Genomic DNA, 10,572 nt, shown 5'->3' with positions numbered 1-10,572 from the left:
GCTGCTTGTAAATAAAGTTATACTGTGGTATTGTTTAGGTATGAGGTAGGTTTCTAAGTACTATACTAAAGATTATTTATGAATTTTTTGTCAAAAGATTATACGAAATTCAATGATATTCATACGCATGGGATTTGAGTTTGAACTGATTACACATAACCAAATTATGTAAAACATGTTATTTGTTATATATTTTAGTTTAATTTAAATACATCTTGTTGACAAATTGGCTAACAATTCTTCGTTTAAACCAATAGAGTAAATGATCAAACACAAAAGCGGTTGAAAAACTACCCAACTTCAAAAGCTACTAGGGCCATCGCTACGTGTTCCAGGTAATATCTTATATAGTAGGTTTCAAGGGTCGTTTCAAATGTGTGTTCGCAAAACGGACAGGTGATGTATGACATCTTAAAGTTGTTCGCAAAACGGACAGATTTTACCCTGTTCGCAAATGGGACTGTTCGCAAACGGGACACAACCTGGCGTGCTAGGGAGGTGTTACAACGGGTGTTACCGCTGTTACGGGAGTTCCCGGTGTGGGCTTCTGTTCCAACACCTTAATCCTCTCAACTAATTTCTCTATCTTTGCCTTTATGATTGTGTTCTCTTCCTCCAGCTTCTTTTTCTCTTCCTCCCGCTTATTTTTCTCTTGCTCTATCTTTAACTCTTCCTTCAACTTCTTTATCGCTTCCTCTATCTTCTTTCCATCATTGTCCTGTTCTTTTACTGTTGATGTTGTCCCTCCGCTGTAAGTAAATTTACAGTCAACAGTGCATTTGTCGTCACCGTCATCAGAAAATATGTCTAAGATGTCGAGAAAGCCCCAATCGTCTTCAGAACATTCTGTCTCACAATTCACAGTTCCCTGTTGTGGCTGAAGCAAGGGAAATAATTGTTTTCCAGATTTTTCCGTTACTGATTTTGTCGTCTTAAAAAATAAGACTGGAAATGTCTTTTTGAAAGTCTTTGTTACTTGAACGTCCTGAAACATTACACTTACTTTATAATCTTTTCCCAGACTTACATTTCTGATATCATGTGTTATTGATAGTTGATACTAGGCTTGTAGGTTATAGGGATACTACTATTAGCCTATTACTTATAGGCTACTACTGTTCTAATCTTAAAGAAACGAAGAATAACATTTTTAAACTTTTCAGTATTTCAGTAACTTAAATTATTATTTCTAACCATTGAGATAAATAGATTTAAACTGGAGTCACTACTCTCTGGTTGAAAATTAGAGAAAAGCGTGCCACTGTTTTGCTGGTTTTTTTCGGTGTTTCGTGTTGTTAGGTTGGCCCTATGATCAGTTGATTGGATACTGTAACATTCAATTAATTTCAACCATGCTATTTATTTGGTGTTATCCGTTAGTTGATGGACATATCAACAGTTTATTTAAGCTAGTGCAAGTTAAAACCTATGTATTTTAAGTTTAGAAACATTATCTATTGTTTTTGATACTAAATAAATGCTAACTTATTTTCCTCTTTTCAAGCTATAATGGTGAAAATAGTCAAGTTTCCTGGTTTGAAGATATTGGTTTAGGTTTGGGTTTAACCCATAGTTATGAATGGTTTAGCCCTTTGGCATTTGATTGAAGAACGAACATTGGTTTATGATCTTGTTAAAATGGGTTGTTCGTAAAATTAATAAATAAACTTATATTACAGTCATAATGTTAACAATTTTTGTTTACTACTATCAACAAAACAACAGGATGACACCATCTTGCCTCTCCAATTTGACAGCATCCAACCAACCGATCATACGACCAACCTAACAACACGAAACACTGAAAAAAAAACAGCAAAAACATTGGTACGCTTTTTAAACACAGAGTGGTGACTCCAGATATAATCTGTTCATCTAAATGGTTAGAACTAATAATTTAAGTTACTTAAATACTGAAAAGTTTAAAAATGTTATTCTTCGTTTCTTTAAGATTAGAACAGTAGCTCATTCTTGAATTGTGGTAAATTGCACAGATGTATGCAGAATGCATTGACTTGTTCAAAATCCGAAAACGCTTAGAAATTCTTTTTCATTTAGTTTTTCTTAGGCCCCCTTGCCTATCAACCATGTTCCCCATAGTGTGACTCTACTCTACATGCATAGCACATCATTATTCCAATTCAATCCAATAATTACGAGTACTCTACATCTTATGAGTACTTCTCAAATATATCCTAAGAGTAAAATTGATAAGTTTTACCTCAATACTGATGATGAAGAATAACAGCACAGTTGCATACTTAAGTGTTGACATCTTGCCTGTAAGATTAGAACTATTTACCATCAGCTCACCCCTGTTACTTATACTTGGTTGAGGTTACGCCTGGAACATAATTTCCTTTATCTACTAGGTTATCTTCCAGCAGCCTTGTTATATATTTCAACAACCGTGATGTCTGCTGTCTCAGGTGTCCATAACATTAAAGTGTGCAGGCTGTAAAAAATATTTCTCAATATGTGAGATAAACAAAGTCCTCTTTCTTTTAAATTTGAATAAAATCCTTCAACATTTATGCCATAAAAAATGCTGTGACATCAGAGAGTTGTTACCTTATAGAAGCTGGAATTATTTGATAACCGATAAATTGATTAAGATATCAATGTAAGAAAATAAATTTCAGAATACCTTTTCCAAGAGCTTTTTAGGTAAAAGAATTTATGTACACAATGTAATCACATATATTTACCGTAATGCCATAGCTGATGCATTTTTCTAACATTGGGTGAATAACGCGATGTTATTTGTTTTTTGACAAATGTTCTTTTAACTGTGAGTTTTGTTTGGAGGTTTTTTTATGGAGTTGTTTCATATTTTTTGAAAAGAACTAACTCTGTCCGACTTACTATTTCACTTCACAACCTTTAGTTTAAAAGCATAATTTTTCTACTATTGCCTAATCCATAGTTTAAAAGTTACGTCAAGTAAAGCTGTAAATAAATTTTAATTTATAAATGTATTACTCATGAAGTAGTGTTATACTTGTAATTGTTCTAACTTTCCGAGGGACATTTGTGGCAAAATCTTGGCGTATGTCAACCCCAGCTCACAGCCTTGTTGTCATGTTTCTACCATGAGTTTTTGAAGTTTTGTACTCTTGTATGATGTGAGGTCTGTGTGTTTCAGCGAGAGCAGCATGTTCGTGTCTCGGCGTCGCTTTATCCTCAAGACTTGTGGAACCACAACCCCACTACAGTGTTTGGGGCCACTCATGCTGCTTGTCGAGAAATATGCTGGATTTGATGAAGTTGAGGTTAGTTGTAGCTTATATAATTAAATGTAATGTCTTTCTCAAGTACAGTTAGAACAAATAACCTAGTACTCTGCTTGGACCAGCCATCCTGCTTTCTTTAATTGTGAAACAGGGGAATAACTTACCCTCATCACACTGACTAGATGTTTGAAAAATTACTGAAAACCCCTTAACTCTGTGCTTTAGATTTTCCATGCATCTTGGCTTATTTCCCCCAACTGCATCATTGGCAAATAGTTTTAAAACTAAATACAGTTCAAACATTTTATTTCATCTAATTCCCAACAATAGATAAAGGGCAACAAGTTAGATCTCATAAAGTTCAGTACATTATTGAAAGAGTGCATATTAATCCTAGTCATTTATTCCATTGATATATGTTCCACTTGTCAATGTAATATTTAGTTACTATTTATTGTTTTTACTGTTTTGTAACTTTTACTAGCCTTCCGTGTTATTTACTAACTGTATTTTTAGAAGTAGCTTTAGAATTATATTGATCCTGTGTATTGTACCATCTACATGTAAATTAATAAAAATATTTCAATATTGAATATATAATCATAGAGTGCAGTTACACATTTTGGTACAACTACTGATTTTAATTAATACAGTATCAGTATATTCTCATCCAGTTACAATTCTTTAAATGCCATCGTTTCTATGGTACGAATGGTGGCACTGTTAAATTGCTCATCCTGTATACAATCTATACTATCTATATCTATACTATTATATAAAAATCTAATGGTGTCTGTCTGTATGTGTATTACTAATAGGTGCAAAAACTACTGAACCAACTGGGCTTAAATTTTACAAAAATATAGTTACCATACCAAGGACAAGGACTATTATAGGACTATTCACACTTCCATACTGACCGTAGGCTTTGCCCCTTTGGCTTTAAAAGTTCTGAGATGAGGATTTTAAAAGTAAATATTGATTGGTCTCCATGGCTGCAATGAGAATACTCACAATGTTTACATTTGCTTTGACATTTCAATGTAAACAAGAACTGCCAAATTGCATATTTCACATTTTAAGACAGCTGATCCAAAGAAATTTAATATAGCCTAATATTTCATACAATTATGTGGTTGGTTTATTTAATCTAAAAATTTATCAAAGATCATTTATTCCAAAACTATGTCAATGATTATAGAAATAAAAAAAATATTTTTAAAGCATTGCTGCATCAACTTAGGCTCTACTTTTGATTTTTAAGGTGTCTTAAATGTTATGAAAATAATGTTATATATATATTTTCATGGAAACAATAAGAAAATTACAATGTATAGATGTTTTATATGAATTTGGAGTCTACTTTAAGTAAATTCGAACTGCTTAACATGTGTTAGATTAACTTAACATAACTTTCACATCATTTCTATATGTATATTTAGGTAAATTTAGTTATTGTGTTTTGCTAAACCAATGCTTAAATTAAACTAAAGAATATCACCAATAACTAAATTGTATATCGTTGATTTAAATACTCTTATTTTATCTTAACATAGCTTTCAGTTCACATTTACTTTATTTGATAAATTTATTATTTGTGTTTTGTCACATCACTGATTAAATTAAACCAAGGAAAATATAATAAAACTAAGCAGTACACAGTGTTCTTTTGTTTCTAAAATCAATGAAATATCTGTTACTATGTTTACTTAATGGTAAGTGTGAAAATGTAAAGGCAATAGAAAATGGACCTGATTAAAAGAACTGGTATGATATTAAGTTGTTTGTTGATATTTTTGTAGAGTAGAATCAGAGATGAAATGAAACATATACTGTATTTGCTATTACATTTTTTGTCCTTGGTCCTTGATGCTTTGATAATCATATTAGTTTTTTCTGCTGTCGTTAATGCTAAATTATTTGTTTGACATTTTTTATAGTACAGATATAGTTTCTTTAACATTTCGAAAGACTATTGATAAGGCACAACAATATTTTTAAAGATTATAACAGCTGACTTAGTTTTGCTTGATAATGATTTATTGTGAGTGAAGAAACTGAAGATGGAAGGATTTTTGATTTAATATGAAGAAGAGTGAAATTAAAAAAATTTCATTTAAATTTAAAAGTTAGTATTTTTGCAACTTAAAAATTGAAATTTAAAATGTCAAAAATAAAGAAAAAAGATATGTAACTAAGGGAGATTAAGGTAAATCATGTATGTGAAAGTTTTATTTGAAGATTTGGTCCGTTTATCTCACATCAGCCTACACAAGATTTAAAATTAATCAAACCCAAAATGGTGGTATCCACTACTTACCAGATTTAAAAGTCATAACTTAAACTTTTCTATTATGGCCAAAAAAGTTGAATTTTGTTTCTAAAAGCGTTGGTGGATGTGTAACTATATTAAATGCAACAGATGTAAAGATAAAAATGTTTCTATTTTGTGTCCTCTTCCCGTTGCAAAGCACGGGTACAACAACTAGTAGTTGTATAAGCATGTAAATTAATCACTGGAAAACTCAAAGGGAAAATAGTCCAAGGACAATTTCAATTTCTTCAAAATCGCTTTTAATAAATTGCAACTCGCACAGTTTTAAATGTTTGGATATAACCCTAACGACAACTTTATGAGAATTTGACAAATGTAGGTCGTCAGAAGAATCCTTATTACAGTACTATAAATATTCTAGACCTGCTAATCTATTTGATAATTTCAAGTATTGTCAGGTTTCATCCAGATTTGTTTGTTTTTCCAGATTCCATCAGACGGTGACGTCATAGCCCATTGAAGGTTCCGTATTGGCGGTTTCTTTGTAGTCAGTAACAGCTGACGTGATGGTGTGCTGATAGTGCTGATAACAGTGATAAGCGTGTTTGCAGATACGTCATCGCGGCTTTCATCTCACCGGGACATCTAACAATCGCACCTCAGCGTGAGGTTTACCGTGGAACCTGCGAAATATGGTTACCAGGTATTCATCAATCCGTAAAAGAGAAATAAATGACCCTATTATGACCCTAAATGATATAAGCATACTTACTTATTCTTCTTTTTGCTCTGGGTATTTGTCATAAGTTTACTGTTGGTAAAGATTTTAATCTGTGAATATTTCCAATCTATGTTAAAGAAACTGAATTTTCACAATGTTTCGTGATTTGGAACTTGGTCTCATCGTAGATGTGAATGAATCTGGAACAAAACATAATAATAATGCAAAAATAACATCGGGAAATTTATCATGATAGGCCTAAGAAAAAAATTTGTAGTAGAAAATGAAAAATTGTAAATTAAAAAAAGAATAATTAAACACGCTCAATAGTTCAGTATGTAGTAAAAAAATATGTTATTTGGCACATTCCATTGTTTTTGTGTTCAAACCACAGATTATATAACAATTTTTTTATGACATCACAGCTTGCAAACATGACAAAATTCTTCGTTTTGCTATTATTGTTTGTTGCTAAGGCACATCTACCATAGGCATAATGCTCTAACACAGCCACTAAAAATAAAAAAGTAACATTCTCATTTTTCACAGCTTTTTGTTGCTGGTTGGTTTAAATTAGATGTTGTCAAAAAATGCAAAAAAATAATAGTGCTGCACCCTGTTGGTAAACATTATAGCTTTTGCTGGGGTCGGGGGCCGAAAGAATTTTTGAGATAAATGCGTCAATATGTTAATCGGGAATGTGAGCTATCTCACCAAATTTCAGCCCAATCCGACCAGTATTTTTTGCGTTTACTTGTCACCAACATCCACCCATCCAACCATCCATACATCTAAACTTTCTCACTTATAATATTAGTAGGAAGTCATGGTGGAAGGATTTTGCCTGATTGGCTAGCATTGGGAGGGGAAGGTTCGATCCCCAACATGTCTACAAACTTTCATGGGTTGTACTGCTTAAATGCTTTTAGTACTCTTTCTTAAAAATCCTTTAGACTTGAAAAATAACGTCATACTCGCCAATAATTGAATTCTTACAGAAAATACCCTTACATAGTTGTTTCTTCAAGACCATACGACTATTTCTCTGTGGACACACCCAGTTGCAAAGACCCACAAAAGGCATCGCCCCATCACCGCCTACTGCAAGCCTGTGGACGTTGCAGTGGACAGTACAATGACAAGATAGGTTGACAGTGAGTCACATGCAGCCTTTCTTGTGAATGCCGCCAGACTTCATGTGGGGTCGGTGACAATCATGCAGGGCGCGGCATGAAGTATCACCAACCTCTGGAGGCGACTCAGATTCAACCGATATCGAGGTCGAACCTGGTTGCAATTAATAAAATGAGTACGGTATGTGGTAATTTTCTTCAATTCGGACTGTGATATTGCATGAGAACCTCACATCCTATTCTTCATACGAAGGCTTTCGAGGACGGGCTATGAATCTATAAGTTCTTTAAGACAGCTAAGCACATTTGGATAAGAATTTCATGTTGTATATAAGTGCAGGGTGATAATGATATAATAGAGAAATTTCGTTTGAAGCTTTGTCAATTGCTAATACCAGCGGTTTACGTAGGCCCATTTATGGCCAATTGTAAAGAAAACTTCGTGGAGATGATGCCATTTCTCAGGATCAAATTAGCGGCCCTCTGCAATTATGGCGAGCACTATAAACACTCAATTACCCGGGCTGTCAGAAATCGTTGTGGTTTTCGGCTTTAATCAATTATTCAGATGTAATTCACTCCCAGATTCTCAACCTAAGTGGCTGAAGATGATACTTTACACTAAGGCAGAAACGTATGATGGTGAATTATATTTTATATTACTTTACAAACCAAATTATTATTATTAAAGATTTGAAATCCCTTATTATGTACAGACCAATGTTTTCTTTCACTTAAACATGTCTCAGGTGCTTTATTAAATTGGTGAGGGGTTTGTTTGTTTCATGTTGAAGCTCCCGATAGGACTTTGGTTGCATGATGCGTGCCCATATGCCAAGTCAGTGTTAGTTAGTATTATTCTTGATCACGTCCGCTTGTGAACTGGTGTGCCACGCACTAGTACCTGGGACTCGATCTTGAACAACTACTCTTGTAGCGTTGCAGAGAGTAATTACGGCCAAAGAGAGGAAAATTAACTACACAACGGACTTTTATTGCCAAAGTAATTTATTCCTATCCAATATTCCATTTTAAGCATCGAAATCAAAAGATGTCAATGATACCAAGGTTGAACATATTATGGTAAACAAAAATTGAAGGAAAGCTTTCATCACGCAAATATAATTATTCAAGTAACCATAAAACTTAGATAGATGTATTGTAGATGTACAGCATATATTGTATAGAAGTTAGTTACTTTAGATGTAATATTTATTACTCTTCCTCCCAATACCAATAATGATTTATTATAAACAGTTTGCAAGGGAAATATAGTTAATAAACTGGCACTAGATACAGACCGTGGCACTCCTTGCTGGATCTCGTCCTACGTAAAGAATCTTTATGTCAACTTATCTCAATTTACGACGCGGGCAGATTGCAGCGACTTTGATATGCAGAAACTGAACGATTGCTCTTAGCATCTACATACATATGATATCCGCACTTGTTAAACACTTTGTGGGATTGTGAGGGTTTTTACAGTGATTTCTGTTTGGTTCTATGTATTATCCTTGGGCAATGGGTATAGCAAACTAATAAATAAAAATAGTCAACCTTATCAATTCACTTCCACCTCCGAAGAAGAAAGACCTGGGCATGGCTTTTCAGAAACCACTTAAGAGTCTTCCGTAGTGGAAGCCATGTTGGATTTCTTCCCCATAAGAACAATGTTAGAACATTACATCTTTGTGGACACGTAACGGCGTTATTTGTTAAGATATAGCTTTGAAATTTATAATTTGTATTTTTTAACATAATAGACTCGTGACTGAGGTTTTTGAATTTCGAAAATCCATTTTAATTTCCTTTCAATAATTAGCTTAATTTTAAGCTAATTAATAATCAATTATTCATTATAAAAATTAAAAATTGTGAAATAAAAAACGTCAATCTCTAGAGGACCGCAATTCCTTAAATTTAGCTCCTTATCCATAATTATATGACAATTTGCTGATGAGATATTTGGACCTAAAGCTAACATGAGTTTAGGAAAGATGGGGACAAGGAAAGTTAGGGACACGGAAAGTTAGGGCCAAATAGGGGTTCGACCGGGGGGAGGGAGAGATTAGCTGAACTAGGCTCTGAAACGACTCTTTTAGAACGAATCGTTCTCCTGTTTCAATTCATAGAGAGCTACAGTAACGGGATTGACTTCAAAATCATAATTTGAATATTTCCAAACAGTAAACCTAAAAAAATTAAGAAGTATTTTAAGTAGCCTAAAATGCGATGATACTGTGTATTAGGAAGGAACTCTTAAACAACAAAATAATCGTTTCAAATGTTATTTGTTTAAGCACATAATGCGTTGGAATAGCGATAATTAGTTTGATTTTTTTTTGCAATTTTGAGGATGAAGCAACCCGGCATAATCCTGTCACTATCTAGTTCCCACGAAATCTATCTACTGACTATATCACTGATAGACAGTAAATCACATAGTAAATGAAATACGGAATACCTGGAGACTACAACTGATTTGTCAGTTTGTAGTTATTTTAATAATCACCTTAATATATTAATGGATGTCTCGTAATTCTTGCGTACACATACAAAACTGTCTGCGGTCATATTCACAAACAGTAAATTGTAAAATAAATATAACTATGCCAAAGAAGCTGTAACGTTGATGGTGTTGTTATAAGTCATACGGCGACGAGCATATACATAAAAGTGTAGCAATTACTCCGTAGCAGCAAACCTAAGTACTTACTAAAATTAATGTTAATTAAATAGGAAATAAATCTAACAATTTTTATGGAATATTTTAGTAGAACTCAAGCCGGGTAAATGGAAATTAGCTTAGTTTGCAGGTTAGCTGCGGCGGGGGTATTTTAATTTAGTTTCGCGCCTCGCGGCACTACCGGATCGCACAGCGAAAGACATACGGTAAGAAGATTATTCCTAATCTTGGCGTTATAACTATATGCCTACATACTTTTGCCTTATCCAACATCATACCTTGCATGTTAGGCTGCCAACTAACAGAATTCGTTGTTACTCATGGTTTTGGCATAAACAATGTTTTAAATGTAGGCCTACTGTTCGATGTTTTTTTATCTTAAAATATAATTGTTGCTGGTTAAATTAATTTGATAGTTTCATCCTGAGATCATTAGTTCACCTTATTTAGATTAACAAGTTATTGTCAATTGACCAAAAATTTATCAAAATGTATTACTTTGTTAAGACGTAGTACTATTGATT

General features: G+C 33.4%; 1 protein-coding gene across 1 annotated transcript; it reads right to left on the bottom strand.

The window, feature by feature from the left end:
• Positions 1-490: 490 nt before the first annotated feature.
• LOC128995605 (uncharacterized) lies at positions 491-2,275 on the bottom strand. Its single transcript, XM_054420622.1, has 2 exons — positions 2,222-2,275; positions 491-985 (listed from the first exon to the last, which is right to left on the bottom strand). Exons 1-2 carry the CDS (start codon positions 2,273-2,275, stop codon positions 491-493), a joined length of 549 nt encoding a protein of 182 aa, XP_054276597.1.
• Between the last annotated feature and the right edge of the window lie 8,297 nt (positions 2,276-10,572).

The sequence above is a fragment of the Macrosteles quadrilineatus genome, unplaced genomic scaffold (assembly GCF_028750875.1).
Source record: "Macrosteles quadrilineatus isolate MER2022 unplaced genomic scaffold, UCM_ALF_1.0 Scaffold_5__1_contigs__length_97177068, whole genome shotgun sequence".
In the NCBI taxonomy this organism is placed as follows: domain Eukaryota; kingdom Metazoa; phylum Arthropoda; class Insecta; order Hemiptera; family Cicadellidae; genus Macrosteles; species Macrosteles quadrilineatus.
Note: the sequence above shows the minus strand (reverse complement) of the source record. Positions and strands in the feature narration are given on the sequence as shown.

Bases quoted from the DNA above. Each gene is read 5' to 3' on its own strand.
- LOC128995605 (XM_054420622.1), bottom strand. From the start codon at position 2,275: ATGTCAACACTTAAGTATGCAACTGTGCTGTTATTCTTCATCATCAGT. The intron at 986-2,221 runs GTAAAACTTATC...GTAATGTTTCAG, and splicing joins TCTTCATCATCAGTATTGAG to GACGTTCAAGTAACAAAGAC.